The sequence below is a fragment of the Apaloderma vittatum genome, unplaced genomic scaffold, assembly GCF_000703405.1.
Source record: "Apaloderma vittatum isolate BGI_N311 unplaced genomic scaffold, ASM70340v1 scaffold7224, whole genome shotgun sequence".
NCBI lineage: Eukaryota > Metazoa > Chordata > Aves > Trogoniformes > Trogonidae > Apaloderma > Apaloderma vittatum.
In genome coordinates this window covers 1-25,079 of record NW_009712014.1, presented here as the reverse complement: position 1 = coordinate 25,079, position 25,079 = coordinate 1, and the positions used below count along the sequence as shown (strand labels likewise).

At 41.4% G+C, this 25,079-nt stretch overlaps 2 protein-coding genes across 2 annotated transcripts; one reads left to right on the top strand and one right to left on the bottom strand.

Annotated features, from left to right (window-relative positions):
- The first annotated feature begins 288 nt into the window (after positions 1–288).
- PCID2 (PCI domain containing 2) lies at positions 289–12,117 on the top strand. The gene is made up of 14 exons (XM_009867830.1): positions 289–324; positions 1,795–1,884; positions 2,628–2,701; positions 3,388–3,453; positions 3,991–4,032; positions 4,513–4,567; positions 5,876–5,979; positions 6,675–6,750; positions 6,880–7,021; positions 8,104–8,204; positions 10,172–10,245; positions 10,413–10,538; positions 10,744–10,867; positions 11,758–12,117. Exons 1-14 carry the CDS (start codon positions 289–291, stop codon positions 11,845–11,847), a joined length of 1,200 nt encoding a protein of 399 aa, XP_009866132.1. The 3' UTR covers positions 11,848–12,117.
- A 1,138-nt stretch (positions 12,118–13,255) lies between these two features.
- Positions 13,256–22,587, bottom strand: PROZ (protein Z, vitamin K-dependent plasma glycoprotein). Its single transcript, XM_009867829.1, has 8 exons — positions 22,521–22,587; positions 20,821–20,984; positions 18,353–18,377; positions 17,353–17,466; positions 15,854–15,985; positions 14,902–14,987; positions 14,699–14,822; positions 13,256–13,767 (listed from the first exon to the last, which is right to left on the bottom strand). The coding sequence occupies exons 1-8, from the start codon at positions 22,585–22,587 to the stop codon at positions 13,256–13,258; spliced, it is 1,224 nt and encodes a 407-aa protein (XP_009866131.1).
- Between the last annotated feature and the right edge of the window lie 2,492 nt (positions 22,588–25,079).

The window sequence follows — 25,079 nt, the reverse complement described above, 5'->3', positions numbered from 1 at the left end:
GTCGGCTCCCGGCGCGGGCCTTCGTGCTGGGTTTGTTCTCCTCACGCAGTTTCTCCTCTTTGCGTTACCCTGCTCGGCTCCGCTTCTCCCCGCGGCTGCGTTCCCGTTCCCGTAGGTTGGCAGCCGCTGCCCCCCATTTTTTTTAAGTCCCGCGTTTCCTCGGAGCGAAGCGGAGATCCGGGCGAGGTGCGGCCACTTTTGCCGTTCTCTTAAACTGCTGTTCATTTTGCAGGATATGATACAGTCGCGCTTTATCTGGGACGCCTGCTGCTTCTGCTTAGGTTTTAAATGGCGCACATCACCATAAATCAGTATTTGCAGCAAGTAAGCAAGTTTTTTTATTGTTATTTGTGGCACCGTTAGAGTACATGGATGTATTTTTCTTTACTGTAAATATGGCAACCTTGTTTAAAGAATAAATCAACCTAGAACATGTAATGTGGTAAAGATACATACTTCGTAAATCTGTATCAAATATACTGTCTGTGCTAAAGGTGTATACCTGGAATTTCTGAAAAGTCTGATGGCTAGTGATATAATGGATACTGAAACAATTTATACACAAGAACTGGTGTGGTTGGGTTGTGTGTGTATGCAGAAACAAATGCAGCTCGGAGGTTCGAGAAATAGAGTGATTTAAGAAGCGAAAATTTGCAGAGACATGGTGCGTGTAGCACAGAGGACGGAGAGACAGTGTCAGGTGTTTAGTGTGGCCAGCTCTTACTGCTTTTTCCTGAACCATTGTATTTTCATCATTGTTATCTTACTTGCTTCAGTCAAGATTAGCCAATTGAGTAAAGGGCGCAAAAGGAGAATGATTGGCTTTTAGTCTCAAAAATAGAGTGGCCGAGATCTCTCAGGACAGTGATCTGCTCTGAAAAGTCAGCATCTTGTCCCGTTAATGATCCATTCAATGTTTAATAAGAAAAAAATACAAAACACAAAATTAGCTCTCCTTTACTTGAAAAAATACTACCAGTCTCTGAAAGAGTTTAAGCAGTTGCATTTGCCGCTTTTGCAGCTTCCCTTGCTCTGTTATTCTCTTAATTTTTCCCATTTGATGCGAGTTTTCCATATAGCTAAACATTTTGGGGTTTTTTTTTGTGTCAGGACACAGAAATATGACAAATAAAGCACAAGCAGTGGGAAAGGAACTCTTAGTATCTAAAACTACTTCCACAGCTGAAGACATTTCCAGCTTGATGTCATAATAAGTTGCTGAGACAGTCTATTTTTTACGAGTTATCTTTAGCAGGAAGCAGAATTAAACCATTCTTCTACAGAATGTGAGATTTACAGTCTTGACAGCTTTCAAAACTATGTTATACAGATGCTCATCAAATATCGGGCACTGCCTTTGGAGTGACAGCGACATGTTTCGTCTACCTGTCTTCACTTTTAAGCATTACTCAGAGATTGTTTATGCTTTCACATATACGTTTGGTGCCTCTGAGTCCAACTGGAATTTTAAAAAGCTTAATTAAATATGGCTCACAACTGCTGTTTTACAATGCTAAACCCATGTAAGTTGTTTGGGGATTCTTTGGTTTGCTCATATCCTTCAAATAATGAGAAATACACAGTAGTATTGAACCATCTCCATGATATCTTTTTGTAAAGCAGGTGTACTGAAAGTACAATATTGATTCATTCAGTTTTAAATCTTTAAGAACTCACATTTGAGTTGGTATTGATGTGCATGAGCAGTGGTAACAAGAAGGTAACTTCTGTAGTCATGTAGTTGCATGACTGTGGCTCCATTTTATTCTGTAACGTGGCTGTTTTCTTTGGTAGGTACAGGAAGCCATTGACAGCAGAGATGGACAATTTTGTGCAGAGTTGGTGTCATTTAAACATCCACATGTTGCAAACCCAAGGCTACAGGTGAGAATCTGGTTTTAGACCTTTCTTTTCTTTTGTTTTCAGTTTTCCTTGCTCTCTATGTGGGTTCTTTTCCTTTGGCGATAAACCTCAGAAATCTGTTGCACAGGCAGTGTACTCTTGTAGGTTTGTTTCTCTTCTTACAAGGAAATTTTTATTTTTTTCCCTCTGGATGGCTTACCGTGTTCTGATTTGAATTGTTTTCTGGATAGATACAATCTTGAAAGTCCCTTCAGGCCATTGTTTATTAGGCCATTGTTATTATCAGGCCATGTTAATTAGTAACATGGCACAGTGGAAGTGACTATAAAGCGAAAACCAGAGGGTATAAAGGTCCAGTGTTCGTGCTGTATTTAGGCTGGGATAGAGTTAATTTATTTCCTAGTAGCTGGTACGGTGCTGTGTATTGGATTTGACTTGAGAATAACGTTGATAACACACTGATGTACCAGTTGTGGCTAAGCAGTGTTTACAGTAAGTCAAGGACTTTTCAGTTTCTCACACCACCCCACTAGCGAGCAGACTGTCAATGCTTTTATTTAAGGCTAGCTCTAATCAGATTCTGAAAGCAGAATGCATGCTTAGCAATTCATTACACCGGATGTGATTATTAATATAAATTCAGGTTCTGATAGTGAGCAAAGGCATGTGTGCATAAAACTGCCATGGCAAAGTATCCGTGTGATGTTCTGTTTCTGGTGCACTGGACGATCCTTCAACATTCCATTGATTTGTTCTGTACTTAGTTGCCATCTCCGGAGGAAAAGTGTCAACAGGTTTTGGAACCACCATATGATGAAATGTTTGCAGCCCACTTAAGGTAAAGATTGACCAGGAATGTAAAGTCAGTTGTGAGGCATCCAGCAGGGATGGGGACAGATATCCTTAACTTCACTTGGTTATTTTAAAAGGCTTACCACTGGAAACTTGGTATTTATTACTCTTAAAAATAATGCTAGAACTGCAGGAAATAAAGACCTCTCTCCTCTCCATGTAAAATTTGCTTTATGTACCTGGCAGACTTTGCTCTGCACTTACTAGCTACACAAGAATTTAGAGTGAAATAAGTAAGAGAAATAAATATTTTTCAAAGAGAATTTTAGTCATAGAAGTACTCTTAAGACAACTTTAAGACCTAAGTAATTCTGTGAGGCTTTTATTTAAAAAAGTCTGCATTAACTGCATTTAGTTCAGTTTCAGCAGTCTTGAAATTTTTTTTGTGTCTATGCTGATCTTGGTGGCAGTTTCAATAAGCATTGGCATATGACAGTTGATACTGTACATTACAGAAACAAACCCATATTCGTCTCTTGGATCAGTTTTCCACAATTATCAGGCTTAATTCCATGTTGAAATACTCGAGCTGTTTTGTTAGGAACATTTCTAATCATATTTGTGTCTCTCTTAAATGAACTGTAAAGCTCTATGCACATTAAAAGTTAAAAATAAATATTTGCCTTGCATATATGATATTTTCTGATGCACTAAACCACTTCTCTTTGACAGGTGTACTTACGCTGTTGGAAACCATGACTTTATAGAAGCATACAAATGCCAAACAGTTATTGTCCAATATCCTTTTCCATATATCTCATGTATTGCTTTCAGACTGGCTATATGTCTCCTTGTGTAGTAAGTTATCTCTGCCCCATTTAAAATCTGATAGAATGTGGTCTGCTTCCAAATACACTTCAGCTGTTTAGGTTCTTGAGCAAGGACATTCGGATACACTCTGCTCCTTTCAATTTTCGGTAGACTAAGAAAGGATCTGTTACTTGGCTCTAAAATAGAAAATTAATTTCTCACACAGTATAGGATCGTTAATACACTGCCCAGTTTGTTCTTGGCTAGAAGGGAGGATACTGATAAAGAAAGTTGCTATCTTATCTCAAAGTGGCCAGTGCTTCTTGCTGCTGCTGCCACACCAAGGAGCACGTGGCTGTGCTCCTCTTCTTCCCTGCTGTGTCTTTGCATCCCGACTCCTCATCTACTTGCTGCTTTTGTTTGGTTTCTACCCTTCCATGTAGTAATATAAGGTACCATTCAACTGCTGCTTTTTTAGATCTGTTCTTCATTTCATAACATTTTAAATTCTCCTAAACACAATACATCTTTCTTGCGAGCATTTCAGGCACATAAAGAAGAAAACTGGTGAGTACATCAGAGAGAGCTGCTGGAAACTACTCTCATGTTTCCCCAGTATAATACAGTAATAGTCAAATTGAAATCATGCCTATAGTTTTATTTATCCTCAGCAATAATTAAAGGCTGTCTAATTGGTTTTGCTGCCTGTTTGAGTGTTTTTTGAGTCCGAGTGTGAAAACTAAACATCTGAGCTTGGTTATGTAGAATGGTCCATAAGTAAACATGTAAGGAATTTGCTCAAGGTGAGATGGTATTTAATTAAAACCACAGTAAAAAAGGTTTTGAAATTAATTCTTCCTCCAGTGTAGGATTTCTGAAATGCTGAGATCTTGAAGACATTGCTTTTGTAAAAGTGCATCCTTTGTTATTCAAAGATCAATGTGTACTTTTCTAGTTTTATGGCCAACGAGCAAAAAAAATAAAAATGCTTGTTTCATTTATTGCATGATTTGCACATACAAAGTATAAGATAGTTTACTTTTCCAGGGCTTTACCTATTATGTATGCTGTGGCCCTTGATCTTCGAATTTTTGCTAATAATGTAAGTAGATCTGATTAACAGCCTCATTACTTTTATCTGTTAGGAATTTCAATGGTGGAAACTAGAGATGTTCTGAGGGCCTGCATGCAACTCTCAGTAGTCACTTAGAGCGTACAAAGTGATAAGTGCTGTCTTTATAAAGTAGTGTGGTGGCACAACTCCCTATTTCTGTGTGTAATCCTGGGGATTTGGTAGAGATACTCCAGGCAACTGAGCTAAACTAACCACTCACCACATCTCAAGAGGGAAGTTTCTGCCTTCTTTCCCCTCTTCCAGCTGTGTGTACTCTTTCTGCTGCGCATTGAGGCTCTTCCTGAGTCCGTACAACTGCTGACAAGCTAAACTAACCCACATTTATATGATTTTTCTCAGGCTAATGAGGTGGCTTGTGTAGGGCTCTCTTGGTCTTGCTCCTAGTTGCTCTACCTGAAGAGGTGAATTTAGAGTGCAAGTTAGGTTAGAGTTTGACACTATGCAGTATTTTCAGTGTTTGTCCCCTCAGCACTTTCTTGTGCCCACACACCCACAGAACAATACATTTGACAAACTTGCAAAGAGTATTTTTTTGTGCATGTCCCTGCTCTGTAGCAAGTCTTGATTCTCAGTCTGAACAAGGCAAATTCATATATCCAAGATATGTGAGAAAGGGACAAGTGGGATCAGTCACCTTGGAAGTGTTTGAACTCTGTCTTCTAACCTTAGTATGGTCAAAGGATGGAAATACGGAAAGACTTCAGCAGCTAAGAAAGGGTGCATTTCCATTTCTTTTCCTTACGTTTCAGCTAGTGAGAATGCAAGCATTATAATGAAACTTGTTAGAAAGAGCGTAGTAAATATCTACTCACTACTTCCCCCCCTTCTTTATTAACTTCTGCATTGATCAATGCATGGATCTTTCCCATGTGTTGGCAACTCGTATTTTTCTCTTGCTTCTGTAATATATGTTATATACGTAATGTAGGTTTTCCATTTGTTATGAAAGTCCCAGTGTGTGCTGCTACCAGAAAAGGTTGAATATGGTTTAGATTTTTTTTTTTTTTATTTTATTTATCTCTTAAGATATCTCCCTTAAGACTTTATTTATCTGTCCTTCGTGGCTGTGGAAATAAGCTTGGTTATAAATCCTAAGCCTCAAACTTGGGATTCATTTTAATTGGCTTTTGTTCAAAAGACAAGTTTTTTGCCAGACTCTTGGCAATACTATTGGCTATACTATTTTATAAAATGCTGTATTAAGGAAGTAAACTGCTTACAACTTAGTGAACCAGGGTGTAGAATGACGCATTGTTTCTTGTTGTGTAATGATAGGCAGATCAACAACTAGTGAAGAAAGGGAAAAGCAAAGTTGGCGACATGCTGGAAAAAGCAGCAGAACTGCTGATGAGCTGTTTTCGAGTCTGTGCCAGTGACACGTAAGTGAAAGGTCCTCTGTAGAACTTACACTGTTAAATTGTTAAGAATTTAATATGTAAGATTTTCCTACTTACTAAGACATCTCTGGTTAAGAGTGAACACTCCTGAGGCTCCTTTCCTCTCATGTCCAGTCTGTTCTACCTTGACTTAACAACAGCTGGAGAGGCCTTACTTCAAGTTCAACATTCCCAGCAGATGTTGCGAGGGACCGATTATGTCCCTGTTGTGCCCTGTTCAGTTGACAAGTTTGCTTCATTATGATGAGATGAAACACAGGTGACACTTTGGTTTCCAGTCTTAGTAGTTCTAATGCATTCAAAGTGGAGAAAGTGCTGCTTTTTTTTTTCCAATACTTTTGTTTCACCTTGAATATTTTAAGCAACTGCTGTGTCTGTGTTACTTGCACACTGGAGTGAGGACCCTGATGCAGATGAATAATATGTCGCATGACATCTTTTCACTATATTGAGAAGAAATGCAACAAAGCTGTTTAAGATGGGAACACATATTGACAGTATTGGTGTGGTTTAAGACAAGGAATTTGGCCTTGGACTTGTATTTTCAGACATCTGTTTTTACTCTAAAAATCCATAAAATACCCATGGAGGGAATTTATCATAGAGATAAAGTCATAATTTAGTTACAGTGTTCATTACTAGTAGATTTTTATTTCTTTCTTCTTTTCCTATGACAGCCGAGCAGGCATTGAAGATTCCAAGAAGTGGGGCATGTTGTTTCTTGTGAATCAACTGTTTAAAATTTATTTTAAGGTAGGGTTCAAGTCTGATGCGCTGTGTTTTGTATTTCATGTTCTAAGCCAAACCCACCCATTTTTTTGTATGATACTATGTATCTGCATTCTCTTACTGAAATGCAACTGATCCTTTTTTTTTTAACAGATCAACAAGCTCCATCTATGTAAACCTTTAATTAGAGCAATTGACAGCTCAAATTTGAAAGATGAGTATAGCATGGCGCAGCGAGTTACGTACAGGTACTATGTTGGACGCAAAGCCATGTTTGACAGTGACTTCAAGCAAGGTACTGTGTGCCAGTAGGAGAGATGTAAAGTCTTGCTGCTTGGTGTGAAATCTGCTGTCACGCGTGTGTGACTGGGAAGCGTGTGTGGAACGTGCAGTTGTATTTCCGTCAGTCAAGGGAAAAGTCATGATGAAAGATCCAGGGCCTGTGGGCTGAGTCGGATCAGAGATGAGATTACATGACACTTCTAATTATATATGCCTGGTTTTAAAATACTTGTGTCAAATGAAGATCAGTCTAGTCTTATGCGTTACGTGCATGCATAATAAAATGTGTGAACAGGCAGAAGAATAGGTTTGTAAAAGATTTCACAAAGGAGGCTTTGCAACTCTCTCATCCTCTTCAAGTATGGCATGTAGCAAATCTTCAGCAAACTGTACCATAGAATTAGTTTCTCAGTGTGTTTATTTTGCAAGATATATAACCCATACTTCTGAGATTTCTAATAGATTCACTAATAGTAGTGCTTCTGGAACTAGGGTGTACAACTTTCATTGCTGACTGAAGGCCTTAACCAAAATCTATTCTGGAGCCAGTTTTGTTACTCTAAACAGTGTCTTCTAACAGCCAGGCTTGTCGTTTTTCTCTTTTGGTGAAAACTGACAAGAGATTTTCATGTCACGCTGCGTGATCTTACTGTCACAGATCAGCAGATATGTGCTTTGCATGCGCCTTACAGCCATTGAAGAGCCTAGTCTGTAAATTTAGAAAACAAAGTTCTTATTCATAAGCGCTTCTTGAGATTCTCCCCTCATGTAATAGTAGCGCAATAATATTACTGAAATGAGCTGAAAATGTCAATATTGTTTGTAACTTGCCTCTGACATCTAGACTTTGACAAATTTTCTTTGACTTTCTGAAGGAGGACTTAATTTTTCTGGTAATACTTTGGGTTTTGTGTGACTCTTAAATAGTTCTTACAGCATTTTTCATAATGTATTTTGGTAGATGTGATTAATTTTAAACAGTATCAAACATTGTATTCAAGCTAAAGATGGACATTAAGCATAGAATTTGGGGTACAGTTTTAATCCATTTTTGTAATTGACTCATGTTACTGCCACTTTCATTTGTGTCTGCAGCTGAAGAGTATTTGTCATTTGCCTTTGAGCACTGTCACCGCTCAAGCCAGAAGAACAAAAGAATGATTTTGATCTACCTGCTGCCAGTAAAAATGTTGTTGGTGAGTAGATGTTACTCTTCTAAATATTTTAGGGGGAGGCAGATAACCTAAACCAATGCTCAGTATTGTTCTTGTTTTTCCCTTATTGGAATTTAGAAGCTCTTTGTGCCTGACCCCCATAAGGACCAGCATATGCACGCTTTGTTGTGTGGGGACCAAAAAAATGTTGCATTGTCATTTATAGCAACACAGGAAAGGAGAAAGAGGGCGAAAAGCCAAACTAACCAACAAAAAAACCCACCCACTTTTCCCCCTGCCTTCCTCCCTCCTCTCTGAAAGATGCAACCTCAGAAAGATAACTTTGAGTTCTTTGGAGAAGGACTTAGTAATGTAACTTACGATCAGCTGCACAGGTGGGCCAGGGCATGTGTGGATTCACTAGTACAGGTCTGCCCGCTCCTTTCACCTGATGAGGGGAAGGAGGATACGTAAGCAGATGGCTGAAGACTGTTCAGAGTGCTTGCACAGGAGAGAAAGGATCTTTAGGTTTTCCATTTGCACCTCTGAGTGCAATTTACCCATTTGAGACGTATCAGAAGGGTTGTGAAGCAGAGCGTTCTCGATTTGAACCACTCCATGAAGACTGGTTACTATTTGATCATTTCATCTTTCTGTTAAAAAAATTAAGTGGATGTCTGCTTCTTGTTCTTGTCCTTTCCTATCTACTGTGCTCGCATTTGTGTATCCCTGAGTTAGCGGGATTATACTAAAAATTAATTCAGTGTAACTGAGGGGACCAGAACTCGATTTTAGCATTTACTGTTCCTGGTCCTATTACCAAAGTTACCCATGGAGAATGTTGTTATTGCCTGGTTCTGTGAGTTGCCACCTTCCACCTTTGCCCCAACCTGTTAATGACCGTCCTCCCTTTTCCATTTAGCCCTCTCTTTCCCATCCCTTGCAGTGTCAAGTGGGAAAAAGAGAAGCATAGTGAGTATGATAATTGGCTTCTGTTTTTCATCTTTCATTTATTAACTTTCTTACTGGTTGTTTTCAGATCAATCAGTGGTAGGTTTGATAAAGGAAAACAGTCTTCCTAAAAATTTTGTCCCAGTCCTGACTGGGGTGGGTCTGTTAGTGCTTAGAATTACTGTGGCTTTTCTGGAGCAGTTCTAGTATACAAGAGACATTAAAGAAACTAGATAAAGATTATTGGTTTTACAGATGCTTTTTTTTTTTAGTCAGAGCCCAAACATTAAAACTAACATTAAACTGCACTAAAATATCTTGGATATGTTGTTTGGGGTTTTTTTGCTTTTTTTTATTCCTAGCAGCTCTGAGTAAACATGCAGCTGAATTCTGTTCTCAACTAAGCCTCCAACCAGGAGGAGTTACCAACAGCATAGCACAATGATAACTGAATTTAAAGTCTGACTCAAGTCAATGTGCAGTCTGATCTCAGCTGTGCAGGGAGAAAAAACCCGAAGTTTCTTCTTGGCAGTGTAGGCAGTAAAGTCTTACCTGATCTAGCAGTGAGAATTAATTTTGTTTCTTCAAATTTAAATTTTTTTTTTTGAGAGGACTTTTTTATTTCCAGATGGAAGCATAGTGAAGAAATAATCTGGTACAGACTGAGCTAGCACTTAACAGTGCTGAAGCACTGCTTGTATTATTAGTAATGCTTGGGATTCCCATGGTTCTTCTGTTTGCAGATTAGATCATACAGCCACAACATAAAATTTGGATCTGCGTAGGCCTTACGTCACAGGATAACTGTTCCGCAACATTAAGAAATACTGAGACTCCCTAAACCAGGATAAGTAGGTAGTTATCATGAGCTGAGGTGTGAGGTGTTTGGTGGGGGCAAAGGTGGCATCTTACAAATACTTTTCTTCACCTCTTGTTCTGTAGGAAAAAAAAAAAGTGATTAAACCTTTGACTTTAACAAATGTTTTATAGCTGACTAGATTACATTTAAAATGCATTTGACTTTACCCTGGAAAATTTGGAAACTGTTTATTTTTCAGGGCCATATGCCAACAGTTCAGCTTTTAAAAAAGTATGACCTTATGCAGTTTGCCGAAGTAACAAAGGCCGTGAGGTATGATGGTTGTTTTATTGCATTGTGTGTTAGTTCAGAAATTAGGTAAAAGGTGTTAATTTGGGATGATTGAGGAAGGCAAGGGAGGGATATTCCTACCAAGTCAGACAATTTCCTTTTTAATTTGAATGAGACCTTCTTACATTTTCATTTCTTCATCCTTGTAGTGAAGGCAATCTTCTCCTACTGAATGAGGCTCTGACAAAGCATGAGACCTTCTTTATTCGATGTGGAATCTTTCTTATCCTTGAGAAGCTGAAAATCATCACGTACAGAAATCTCTTTAAGAAAGTGTAAGCTTAACAAAACCTACTTTTTTGCAAAAGCAGATTTAGTATGGTTTCACCTAGGACTTAGAAATGTATATGATCCTTAGTTCTCTCTGAGAGTGCTAAATTCCTGTTAAAATGAAATTGACTTTAGAAAGGTCATTTGTCTAAGAACCAGAGTTTTTAGGTGATTGCTTCTCAATAACACCTTTTTTCCTGTTTCTTTCAGGTATTTACTACTCAAAACCCATCAACTCTCTCTAGATTCCTTTCTTTTTGCACTGAAATTCATGCAAGTAGATGATGTTGATATTGATGAAGTCCAGTGCATTTTAGCTAACCTTATATATATGGTACGTGCTGACCCCTTGTTTAGCCCTTCCAGCCTCCAGATATTAAAAAAATAGTAGGTAGAGAATAAAAGTTTATTACAAATAAACAAATCGGTGTTCCCAGGTTTTCTTGTCTAAAAAAGTTGGTTCACTTCACTTGTGCCCGAAGTGAAATGTTCTAATTTGCCCTGAGGGTTTCTAGTCCCTGCCTTGTTTGCAGGAATCAATTAAAAGTGAAGCTGAATTTTTACATTACAAATTCAGTACTGACATTTCTATATATGCATAAATACTGATAAAACCAGAATTCTTTGGTTTTGTTTCACATTGTCTTTTGCTCTAAGTGGATCTCAACTACTCATGAACAGATAAAGGCTTGAAATCTAGAGATTTTGAATAAATCAGAAGTTTTAGAGGAATATTGTGTTGTCAGCAAGAAAATGAACCACTTCTCTGTTTCTGAAATGGATTATTTGGTGAGGTCTAGAAGTAAGAGTGGGATTAGGTCACTGGAAGATATCTTTCATTGTTAGAATGTTGTGTCTGAAAAGGAAGTACTTGTCATTTAGTTTTTCAGGTATGGAATAGTGGTTAATTAAAATCCTCGTTTTAAAGTGAGCAAGAGTAAAATTTAGAAATGTGTACAGCTCCATCCCTTCAAGGCAGTGGAAGCAGAGCCTGGGGGGCCCTGGCGGCAGGCAGACACAAACATGGTCATAGTTCCAGCTCTCTGCTTACTCTGTGAGTTGACCCCCTTACAGAAATTAGATCCTTGTAGACACTCCGTACGGTAGTGCAGTGGTGATTGAGTACCCACACGTAGCTTTGCTTGCTGTGGTCTGAAAACAGCTGAGGTTATAGGCACTGTGTTACCAGCTTCCAGCACTAATGCTGCCTTTTTCTTCTGCCAGGGTCACATCAAAGGCTATATATCCCATCAGCATCAAAAGCTTGTGGTCAGCAAGCAGAACCCATTTCCTCCGCTGTCAACAGTGTGTTGAGTGTTGTGTCTTACCCGCACGAACACTTTGGAGATACTCAGCTTGCCCAGTAAAGCTGCCCCCGATCCTCCCGGGAGCACCGTACACAACCTGGTTCATGTCCAGGACCAGAATACCAGGAACTGTTTGTGGTTCCTTTCCCAGAACGGCCAAGACTGCCAGTGTTACAAAGTGTATTGGAACGAAATGCTGACTTTTCAATGGTAGTTTCTGCAGACTTTCTGGATCATTCAGCGTATTTCTTGAGGAAATAAAGCAACGCATTCCGAATTCCTTCCAAACTGTTTATAAACTTTTACAAAGTATTTTGTGTTACTATTTATGCACTTGTCTTCGGAGAGGAGAAGTATCATCCTTTGTTACTTGTGTTAATCCATTCTTCAGAATGGAAAGAACATTTTCTTCCATGGTTTCCATTTTTTTAAGTCTCTCAGTAATCTTGCTGATACTAAATACTCCCTTTAGGCTTTCTCTAAAAACTAGAGAAGTACTTGACACCAAAAGTTTTACTGTGTCAGTGATGCTTACGGGTTCAGGGAAATTGGGATTTTTGTCTGTAGGTGCCCACAGATGGGTTTGTTTGTTTTGTAATTCTGGTAGTATTTTGTTTAATTTTTGTTATGATGAACAACAACTTTTTAAAGTAATTTATCCCAACTGTGTTTTATTCTGCTTCCAGAGAAAACATTGCCGTCGGATCCATTATTGTAAGTGCTGCTACCTTGGGGGCCTTGTTTGTTTCAGTGTGGTACAACATAACTTTGCCTGTAGTGATGGGATGGCAGTCTGGAGTTTTAAAAATTATTTTAAAAGGAAATAAAACATTTTTTTCCCCTCTTTGAGAGTTGGGTTCTGTTTTACCTGTTAACTGATGTGGACATGATTCAAAAGGGGGAAACACAGGTGCCGTGTAAGAGGAGAAGTGTGATGTGTCAAGTCCTACATCAAAATAGACATTGAAAGGCTTGGAGTTCTGGTCTTCATGGGTTTTACTTGTATGGATGTTGAAAGCAGAATATGAATTTGATGAATCAAACCTCAGGGTAACAAGAATTAAAAAGTCTCATATCCTTCTAGCAGCATTTAAAGTCCCAGAAGATTATCAATAGTTTTTGAGTTTTAGGATGAATGGTTCTAGGAAACTTAAAATTCAGTCAGTTTTTAGGAAAATAGCTGAGTTTACTACATTGTGACTTTCACAGCATGACTTTTGACACACCTGTGTGTCAGCAGAAGGAAAGACAAACGGGCTTTTCTCTGTGAGTTGGAGTTACATACACATCATCGTTGCAACTTCCATTGCTACAAATCACAATGAAGAGTCAAACGGGTGTACTGGCTGCATCCAGATGTTTCTTTGCAGTGATTGGTAAGGATTTGGTGCTGGAGGGTTGGTTGTGCTTGTGTCTTACTTCATTTTTCGTTTAAACCATATCATATACCTTGCAGTGTTAGTGAATAGAAGTGTTTCCCAGTCAGTGTCCTCTGGTGGCCAGGATCCCAGGATCCCCGTCAGAAACCAGGTGCCCTTATACTCAGTAGCTAAAAAGCTTCCTCCAGCCAGTCGTTTGTCAACAGCCTCCTGCAGGTGTCCACAAAACTGCCTGTTTGTGAGGCTTACGTTGAGTATTTGTTGGCAGTCCTCAGCGGGAAGGTACGAAACCTGCAACTCGTCACCTTGAAGTTTGTCCCCTTCCATTCTCCAGCCACTGACCGTACCAGCCATTTTGGGAATTAAAACGTGTTCTGCAAAGTCTCTTTCAGGGGTACACAGAGGAAGCTGGTGGTTGTTGCACTCAACATGCTCTTGGAGTTGTAGTAATGCAACATTGTTCTCACCAGTGTCTTCTTCATACCGAATGTGTATGTGTTTCTCACTAACTTGCATTGTCTTCTCAGTTCCACTTGTTCCATTAGGCCCTGTGAAACAATGACATTTGGTTGCTCTTAGGAATAATTTATCAGAGCCCTCTAAACTGCCCACAAACTGACAACAGCCTCATCACGCTGAGAAATGTGTGCAGTAGAGAAACGGAAGATGCTCTTTCTTGAAACTGCTGCAGTAAAGGTAAACTAGGATAGGACAAGAGGAAATGACCTCTAGTTGTGTCAGGGAAGGTTTAGGTTAGATATTATGAAAAATTTTTTTACCAGAAGAGTGCTGAGGCATTGGAACAGGCTGCCCAGGGGAGTGGTGGAGTCGCCATCCCTGGAGTGTTCAAAAAACGTGTAAACGTGGCAATTCAGGATATAGTTAGCAGTCATGGTGGTGTTGAGTTGATAGTTGGACTAGGTGACCTTAGAGGTCTTTTCCAACCTTAATGATTCTATGCTATATTAACTGCTTTTTAAGTCTGTGCAGAAGTGTGCGTAATTCAGAGGGAAGGACAGAGGGTTGGAGTCGATAATCTCCCTTCCAACTCCTAACATTCTGTGATTCTGTGACAAAGAGCCAACGAGAGACAAGAGAAGCGAATTTTGGCACGAAGCAAAAGCCACCTCTAAATCCATCTGGTTTAGCTTTTCCCTAGGTGCTGAGTTCTGAATTGCATTCGAGAGGCTGTTGTCTCTCTGCTTGACTGGTAGGGGGGTTATGGGTTTCCCTAGGTGCTGAGTTCTGAATTGCATTCAAGAGGCTGTTGTCTCTCTGCTTGGCTGGTAGGGGGGATATGGAGCAGCTGTAGTTCTAGCTCAAGATACTTAACCGAGATACTTAAATGAGAAAACAGCAGGTTTATTTCCTCTAACAGTATTTTCATGCAGAAGAAAAATTAGTGAGCCCTTTTAAAAAAAAATTAGCTTGCCAGCCTAAAATGCTGCAGCATTTGAGAAAATGTGTTTGATCACCTACCAGCACCAACCCTGATTTCCAAATGGCTGTGCAGAAGGGCACACTCTGCTGTAGTCAGTACAAAGTTACTTTTTAGCAGAACTCCTCCACAGAAGGCCTTCCCTTCTGAGTTCAGCAGCAGGACCTAAGAAAATACAAAAAGATGGTAAATAGCATTGACCACATGAGGTTGAGTGTTAGATTTCATGAATTGCTAGAAATACCTGCCAAGGAAATTGCTCCTCACGTTTCTTCCTTTTTTCACTTATCCGATTATCACTGGCTTGAAGTCTGCCACAAGCACATTGATCTAGCAAGTGAATTGAAAAAATAAAAACCTCATGCTCTATCATTTCAAGTCAACTGATACCCACAAATATCCTATTGCTTCCACTTCCAATTAGAGGTTTCATTTTTGCACCAAGGAAATATAGGACAATTTCTCAGCTGATGAAAACTGATGTAACTTGCTTCACTTCTGTAGACTAAATAGCTTAGCAGTTTCAGGAAGGCTGATAACAGTCTTCCTGAAATCAGCTAGCCATCCATCAGCACAGCGTGCTTCCTCTTCTTTGTATCCTTTACCCAAATTGCACCAAATACCTGGCAGCTGTGGCTCAATTTGGACAAAGTAAATCCTGGGGTTTCCTTGTTGAAGCTATTACTCTAGGGATGTGCATCCCTTTCAGTTCTGGTTGAAACAGCTTTTCAAGTGGATCTCCTGCTTGTCTGCATTTATCACGCTGTGTTCACCTTGTGGCATTGTCTCGGGTCACACAAATGATTCTGTTCAGGTGAAGCTAAACCAGAAGACACCTTCAGGAGCATACACAATGGGTGCTTAGTCCAAAAGGACCAAAATTGGAGCTAATCTGAAGTAAAGACCACATGAAGTATGCACTGACTATGCATGTCAAGCCTTCATCACCAAAAGTGGGGCTCTACAGCTTGACTTCTATTTAGCTGCTCTACTTGCTAATACAGACAAGGACCTAAATACACTGCTGTGTTTTTAGCAGAGCTAATTTATACGGGGATGAGACTGAATGAGAAACCTAGTATGAGATGGAAAAAATAAAGAGCTATTGCTCCAAATTAATTAATATGGCCCCAAATGTGGTGCCTGATCAGAAACAATTGGACCTAATTCCGAAACAGAGAGGTCTTCACACCTACCTAATGCAATGCACTGTTTTTTGTCCTTCCCAAGCTCATAGCCATCAGCACAGGAACAACGGTAGGAATTACTTCCTGGGTAGCAGAAGTGGTGACATCCTTCCTTTGCTTGGTGGTGACATTCATTTTTAGCTGCACAGAAGAAGGAGAAGGAAACAGTCTAGCTGGGGTATTCTTGCGTAGTTTGAGTCCTCTTTATTTTTGCTCGCGGAGATAAGTGGTGACTCTGTCTTAGTAGTATTTCCGACCACATTGTTTTTCCCCTTGTGAAGCAGAAGTCTGAGATAGCTCAGTCTCTGCAGCATCCACAGCCTTGTTGCAAAATGTGCTCACCCGGCACCTCCCTGCACCAGAGTGTCTGCACCTCGGAGTTTTGGGGACCATTAGCTAAGAGTCAAATGAGGTCTTCCAAGTCAACCCTTGGAAGGATGCCAGGGGTTTTCTTTCTGCTCTTTTTAACAAAACACTAAGCATCTGCACCAGGGGGAACTATTGCACATGTTAAGAAGGTAGGTTTTGCTTAAGGAAGAAGGTGGCTAAGGCTTCTGTTTTTCAGCAAAAACAAATGCATAGCTGTTATTTCTCATGTTTGTGCTAAGAAACTTAAAATCAACAGCTGTCAGCGCCAGGAAAAAAAGAAAAGGAGTATTAATCACCTTTGAAATATGCTCAGTCAACTTTCCTTAGCTGAACAAACACTTAAGCTTCAGCACAAAGCAGTAACAGGAACAGGTAGATCTAGCTCACAGGTAGATAAGCAGAAAAAAAACCCTCATGTAATGTGGCTCTCCAGGGCTCATGGTCCAAGCTGTGCTCTTCCCAGAAGGCGGTCACAGTCACGCCCTTCACACAGAAAATGACTCTGCCTTGCAGTAGTGGGTGTACACTCACCCCAACCCCAGGGAGAGCCAGCAGAAATATTGATGTAAGGACTGGAAAGCAGAACCTGGCAGATAGAAACACGTAGGATGTGGCTCAGGGTGTTTTATGCTCCAGAAAGCATCTGTTTTGCTTTACACCTTTTACACTTCCGCTGAAAAGAGTTTGGTTTTGGGAATCCCTCTGTTCCAAGGGACTATCTTGTGAGGGTGTGTGGCCTCAGTGGCATAAGAGTGGCTGGAAAGCCACTCTGGCACCACAGCCCTAGTTCTTCAGGCCACATGCCACCTGGGACCATGTCAGGACAAGCAGCTGGGGACCACTGGTGGCAGTGGCAGGGGCTGCCTGTGGAGCCCACCTGGGAGGGTGACTGGCTTCAGCCCTTTTGTTGTGTCCCCAGATAAGGGAGGCTCAGGGAGAGGAGGCAGCCTGTGTAATCTCGGGATGCCATAAGATTTCGGTGGACAGACAGCACAGAACACCCCTGCTCTGCCAAGAACTGTGTGTTTTAACCTAAAATATGATAACCAGATGTAATGGGAGAGCTGCATGTGGTTTCCCAGGGACCCCCTGTGACAGGAGGAGAAGGGGCTTCTCAGAAGGGGGGAATGATACCTTACCGAAAGCACAGTTCTCTCCCTCGTAGCCCTCAGCACAGGTGCAGGTGTAGCCACGAATGTTGTCCTCACACACGCCGTTGTGCTGGCAGGGGCTCGATGAACACCTCCTGCCTCCTGATGAAATGCCGCAGGAGAGGGGCGAGTCACCACCACTGCTGACCCCAATCATGCAGCCCTCTTACCAGCACACGAGCCACTCAGAGAAGCATTGCAAAAAGCAGTTTGGAAGGAAATGGGCTGCATCTCACTGAACTACTCCTCCAGAGTAATTTTCCTCAGGAATAAAGTTAGTCCTAGTCTCTGCTTCCAGAGACACTCCTGCAGCCCTTGGCAGAGAGGCCAGGAGGTGCCCCGAGGCAGAGCCTGCTTCTGGAGGACAGACACTCTGCTTCAGGGAAAAGCACTGAGTTACAGTTCACTCACTCATTAAAAATATAGTACGAGATTGGTGTTTTAGGTCTCCTGTGCTGGTTGATATGCGTGGGTTAAAAAAAGCATGCATCAAAATTATACAGCAAGCAATATCAAAATAGGAGGAATGCTAGCGGCCAGGGCTTGCAGACAGCCCAGTAGAATTTAACACCTCTTTTTCTCACTAAGGTAAGATAACTCACACATTTTTAAGTGCTGGGATTAAACCTGGGAGGTTTTGCTGGTAGAGTTGTGCTGCTCTATTGTATCAGCAAAGCAGACTTTCTCAGGTCCCAGGTTGTTTTAGAACAGCCTTAAGTACAGGAAAAGAAATAAATAACCTGTTTACTATGATAACATCTACTCGCCTTCCGTTTTTATTCATTTTGCAGCCTTAAATATTTTTCTTATTTATTATATTATTTTAATCCTTTCACATCAAGACTTTTCCTCCTGCTTTACCACAGACATGACAAATAGCAGCTGGATGTTTCTTGCAAGATAAATTCTAAAAACTGGCATTGGACAGAATCATAATGTTCATAGTATGACACTGCTATGAAGGAGAGAAATCAAGAGATGGGCTTACCATAGTAGGCGTCCCAAAACATTTTCTGAGAAAAAAAAAAAAAGAAGGGAGTTAGATTTTAATTCTCAAATAATAAAATCTTCCATAAATACTTTGATAAAAAAACCATTATGTGGTAGAATATATACTATTGTTCAACATTTACAGTCATACAACTGCAAATTCTGCCCTGCCAGCAAAATTTGAGTGAGATAGAATTTGCATCTTGCTCATTTTATTGTTTCTCAAGAAGCTATAAAAGAAAAGAATCACTTCATAGGTAAGAGAGGAACAGCTGAATCTTTTAGCAATACGACTTGCTGGAAAAACTGGCTGGCCATTGTCTCTCCTGTGTGCAGCAGTCTGAGAAGTGATGTCATCCCACCCCATCCCATCCCACTTGTCCTCCAGCAGGTGCTTCTGGAAGCAGAGGAGCTGCAGGTCACCAACAGTGGTCACCAGCACCATGTGCCGCACTTTTCCCTGGGTACTGTAGCCGTCTCTGCTGCTGCTTTCCCCAAAGGGGGACTGTTCCCTCTGCTTTCTTTTGCAAATACCATCTCCAGCCAGATTCCCATTCAAGACCACAGCACCTCACTGTACATGTCAGGAGGGCCTCTTGTACGAGGGGACTTGCAGCCTCGGACCGAGCAACCTTCTTTCTATAGGTCTCACTACTTGCTGGTGTGTTGCTTCTCTCCATCACAACACCCCTTTTTTTTCCTGCTAAGGGATTCTGAAGCTGTATTTCTGTGTGTGCTCAGGATGGGAAAACAGCCATATAATTTCACAAAGTAAGGCACAGGACACATAATTTTCAGAAGGGGACTTTAAAAGCATCAGAGCTGCCCACTGCATTTCTGTCTTGACCACTGGAAACACCTGCTTTCTAGCTGCCGAGGCAGAAAGTGCAAAGATTTCACACAGAGAGAAACCCACAGAATTATAGACTCATTGGAGTTGGAAGACACCTCTAGAGATCATCTAGTCCCCTGCTAAAGCAAGGATGGCCTAGAGCACATCACACAAGAACACATCCAGGCAGGTATTGAAAGTCTCCAGAGAAGGAGACTCCACAACCTCCCTGGGGCAGTTGTTCTTCCTCATATTTAGATGAAACTTCTTGTCACTGAGCACTGCTGAAAAGAGTCCAGCTTCATCCTCCCTGTACCCACCCTTTAGATATTTATAGATACTGATAAGGTCTCCTCTCAGCTTTCTCCAGGCTAAAAAACCCCAGCTCTCCCAACCTTTCCTTTTAACTTTCCTTTTAACTCTCTCCCTGTCTTTCTTGAACTGGGGAGCCCAGAACTGGACACAGTATTCCAGATGTGGCCTCACCAGGGCAGAGTAGAGGGGGAGGATGACCTCTCTTGACCTACTGGCCACACTCTTCTTAATGCAGCCCAGGTCTTCTTGGCCACAAGGGGACATCACTGGCTCATAGTTAACTGTCTACTAGGACTCCAAGATTCTCCTCAGGGCTGCTTTCTGGAATGTCTACCCCTAACCTATATTGGTGCATGAGGTTGTTCCTCACCAGGTGCAGGACCCTACATTTGCCCTTGCTGAACCTCATTAGGTTCCTCTCTGCTCCGCACTCCAGCCTGTCCAAGTCATGCTGGATGGCAGCTCAGCCCCCTGGTGTGTCAGTCACACCCCCCAGTTTTGCGTCAGCAGCAAACTTGCTCAGGATACACTCTGTCCCCTTGCCTAGGTCATTGATGAATAGGTTGAATAAGACTGGACTCAGTACCGACCCCTGGAGACCCCTGGGTAACCCCTGCTTGCAGACTTCCAACTCAACCCTGCTCCATTGAGCCCAAACAAATCACAGAATCATAGAACAATTCAGGTTGGAAAAGACCCTTGGGATCATTGAGTCCAACCATTAACCTTACACTACAAGTTCACCCCTAAACCATATCACCCAACACCGCATCTAAATGACACTTTAACACATCCAGGGATGACGACTCAGCCACATCCCTAGGCAGTCTGTTCCAGAGTCTGACGACTCTTTACATGAAGAATTTGTTCCTAATGTCCAGCCTAAACTTGCCCTGTTGCAACTTGCAACCATTCCCCCTGGTTCTGTCCCTAATTACCTGTGAGAAGAGACCAGCACCAACCTCTCTACAATGTCCTTTCAAGTAATTGTAGAGCATGATGAGATACCCCCTCAGCCTCCTCTTCGTCAGACTGAAGAGACCCAGCTCCCTCAATTGCTCCTCATAAGGTCTATTCTCCAGGCCCTTCACCAGCTTTGTTGCCCTCCTCTGCACTCGCTCCAACACCTCCATATCTCTCTTATACTGAGATGACCAAAACTGAACACAATACTCAAGGTGCGGCCTCACCAGTGCTGAGTACAGAGTGTGCCACCTGGGCACACTGCTGGCTCAATGGAGCAGCCTGTGGAGCTGTGTTTGACAGTAAAGGACCAAGATAGTAATTTTATTATGCACATAGGGACACAAAATACTTACGAGCATTTCATCATTTTCAAACACTTCTCTTGCTTCTTCCTGTGTGCATCTCTCTTCAAGACATTCCCTTTCCAAGCTGCCTTGGAGGACCTCCTCCAAAAGTAGGGAACTGGCACGCTTCTGTCTCTTGATAATGTTGTTTGCATCATCAGCTGATATAAACACTGGGACATTGTATGACAAAATGCTAACATCAGTACTTAGATTAATTTCCTTAGATATTTTCACCATTTTTTCCTATCTTTTTTAAAAAAGATCTTATTATCCAGCCATTTTTAATCATGAAGAGAAATCTTTCAGCTGATTAAGGCTTTTAGCCACATCAAACTTACGTGCTGGAAGATCCCCACTTTCTGAACCCAAACTCAGCTGAGGACTCAGGACCTTTTACTTTTGGAAGTGCCTGACTTGCTCCCAAGCAGGGAGAATTTGAAGCCTTTCCCAACACATTTTTTTTCCTGCACCAGACACACAGAGCAACATTGCTGTGGCACAGCTGGGGAAAGGGGAAAAGTATTATAATAAAGGCAGAGGCTATTTTGTAAGACTGCATGGGGCTCATCAGTAGAAGTGAAACTTTTTTGGTTTAATTTAGGATGATGGATCCAAATTGATGCCCTTTAGACTTAGTTTATGGGGATTTTTTTCGTGACAAGCAAAACTATGACATGGCTGAGCTCTCAGTCAAATCTCTTTTATGGAGAATAAATAAAATCTGTGGAAGACCCTGTAATATTTTTTTCTATTTAAGTAGAAAGGAGAAGAGATCAAAGGCAGAGAGTTATCAGGTCTTAAAACTCGTCTTTACAGTGATGCTCTGTTGCCTTTGACGTTAGACTATGTGTGTCAGCAAGTGTTCGTCAGTTCTCCTGTTCTTGCAAAGTAATCCTATTGGGGCAAAGACTGGTTTGTCGGGGGGTTTTTGTATTTTATACAGTGTTTTGGAATCCAGCACCGTTAGGCACAAGAGTTGAAATAATAATATTAGAATTGGAAAAAGTGGCAGCAATAACAGCATTATCTTGAAACTGCACAGAAATGCTTAGGCACACTTCTGAAGGATGTCTGATAAGCAACAGGCTGTGGTATTAAAAAAAAAGAAGAAAAAAGAAAAGGCTTCATGACTATGCTTTGCATTTTAAAGTGTTATTTGACACTCTGCTGTGCAGCGGTTCCGATGCATCCAGCAGAACCAGCAGTGCATTTCTGCTGCTGCCAGGGACATTTGGACCTTCTTGAGCAGTCACCATATTTTTCTTCCTTGCCCAAGTCCTCCTTATTTTTGACAAACCGTGGAGGATTAATACAGAAAAGTAAATTTCTTCAAACTATAACAAGCATGCATCTCAGCCTCTTTCATAGGAGTCTTATTTTTATTCCGACAGCAATTAGAAATATAAATCAAAATTCTCTTTAATATCTGGGGCACGCTATAAGAATGATAACAAAAGACAAATTATTACCTTGGTGTAAATGGTGGGAATTAAAAATTACATTGCCTCTGTAACCTACCACAGTTTTTACTTAGCTGTATGAAATAAACATACAGAGAAATGTAAGGAAAATAAGGAACAGGCAGTTTTTGGTGATGTCACCATGTGCTACAGTGTAAACATAATAGAAGATAAAAAATTACTGATGTTTTTAGAGCAGTGGTAGCACAAAGCAGAGTTAAAGCTGCAAAAAGACAAAGACCATACCTGTCTGCTCTGTCTGAAGAAAAATGGCAGAGAGAAGAAACAATATTGTCCAAGAGCACCTTGCCATAGTTACCCTCTGAGCCTAATGGCCACTTGCCTGCATTTCTGCAGCTCTGGGGGGAAACGGCTGCATGAGAGATATTGACGTCTAAAGTCCAGCTGCTCATGAGAAAACAAAACCTCTAAGGGCAAAGCCTGGCCTCAATGTCAACACATGAAGAAAAAACCAAACAAACGCAAAAAAAACCCCAAACCCAACCAACTCACCCCCCCCTCCCAACTCCCGTGTGGTGGTGCAATGTTGTCCCTTCTCTTAAGGCACTCGCTGAAGGTGGGGCAGGTTTGTCTGCTCTGCTGAGAGCTGCTCTGACATTGGGGAATTCCTCCCATCCCCCAGCCTTCACTTACTGTGACACGAAATGGGGAGAGGTGAACAGTATTAACACTTCTTGTTACCATAGCAAAGCGCAAGCTGGATGATGACTACAGGGATCAGTTTTATGGTGCGGCTCTTTCATGCGCTGTCCCCACAAAACATTTGCCAAGGCTCACCTGCACTTGTCAAAGCCCAGCAGCTCTTGGAACAACCAAGCGTGGGATTCTCCCCACAAGGACATATCTGAATGGTTATGGCATTTTTCTTTTTCACCGTTAGGCTTGTGCCACCCAGCCATGAAGGAGAGTGTGGGGAAATCTTCCCGACTTCAGGATCCAATTCTCACAGAGGCACACACAGGCATACAGACTCCATGAAAGGTGGTGGACCAGAGCACCTTCCCAGTTTGCTGTAACACAGGCCCAGCAGCCAGGGTGCCCGTCCTGCCTGGCCCAGGAGGAGAAACATAAACCCATCGACGAGAAACAGTAATGGGGCTTCAGGGATGTGTCTGGCTCCCAGCACAGGCAGGCTCCTGGGCAGAGTGGGAAACCATTTCTACGGTCAGAACAACAATCAGTGAGAGGAAAAGTGCTTTTTTTGTGTTTGTTTGTTTGTTTGTTTTAAAAAATCTGAGTTAGAGACATAGAGACCAGTCTGTGTTTTCATGTCATAAATCCCCAGCTGTTTTCTGGGTATGCAGCTCCTTTTAACAAACTATAATTGATCTGAATGTTCACTAGTAAATCCCCAAGTAAAACCTCACCTCCCATTAATTTCAGTTTTTAAAACAAGCTTCATTGAGTACCAAGGCAGGTGAGTGAAGCAGAACACATCTCACCAAGGCCAGTCCCTGCCATCCTGGGGTTGATGTTACGACTTGCCTCACGGACCCTAATGCCTTCGGCATGTAATTAACCTCTGCATTAAAATTGTGTTGTGGGAGGTTTTTCCTGCACAGTCTCTGCAGGGATGTTGTTCTAGAAGTTCACTCAGAGTTAAAGCCCTTTTAGTATCAAGCTTGATTTTATTCACAGCCAGTTCATAACCATATGTATTTATTTTGCCTCCCTGATATATCTGCAGAACTGATTTAATATAGCATCTCATCCTCCTTGGATAACTGTGTGTTGAGCCTTCTTTAGTAAATGATCTCTCTGTGCTCTCCTCCGGTCTCCTGAGGCCACCGAACACCATTGTACTTGTCCCAGATGGGACATTTCTTGAGGAGGGAGCTGTTGCCAGTGGTAACATCTGGTAGATACTGGGGGACTTATCCAGCACCTTGTGTGCCCAGGAGCTGCTGTGGAGGCTCACTTCACTTTCTTTGCCATGCACAGTGATGGCTGCATTGCTTTTCCATACTTCCCTGGGTGACCAACTTCAGGCAGACCCCGATCAGTGATGTTGCTGCTGTGCTTGCCCCATGGCCTCTACTTGCTTGCCTTTACCTTCCTGTGATAAGGATTATTGTCCCGTGCATATGAGCTAAGTTTGGTTCCTTTTGGCATGAAAAATGTATCACCACTTGATGTCAGCACAGGACTTCGCAGAACCCAGCCTGAAAGTGCTGATCTGCAGGTTGGTTTTTTTGTTGTTTTTTAAACAAGCTGTTCACATTTCACAAACCTATGTCAATCATGAAATTCTTGTAGGTATAAGGGTATTCAAATTAGGTTAATATTAACAATACAGAGATTAAGAAGCTGTGTGCTCACCAGATCTTAATTTATATGGTATTTTTTTTCTTACTGTGTGTTTTTTTTTAAAAAGCCTTCTCCATGTGAGCAGTTGTGTCCTTGGGAATGGGCCACAGTGTACTTAGTATATTATGGCACTGACTTTGCTTTTTCTGTATTGATATCAATGCAACAGGCTTTAATTTTTAATACTCCTCCTACTACAGAAATTACATAGAGTGTTTTAAATGGGCAGTCCTTTCCTCATGTCTTCATTTATGCTGAGTTACTGGGACTTTTTTTTCCATTCCTTTAATTACCACAGTAAGCACATGGAGATGTGTTTCATTAAGGAGTCCAGCACCTCTATTTCCTTCAGCGTCACTTAAGGATTGCCCTCTGCTTGCAGTTTTACTTTTTCCAGCACGAAGCCTGCACGTGGTGTTGGATACAAGAATCTGCAGTTCCTCAGGATCATAGAATCATAGAATTGTGAGGGTTGGA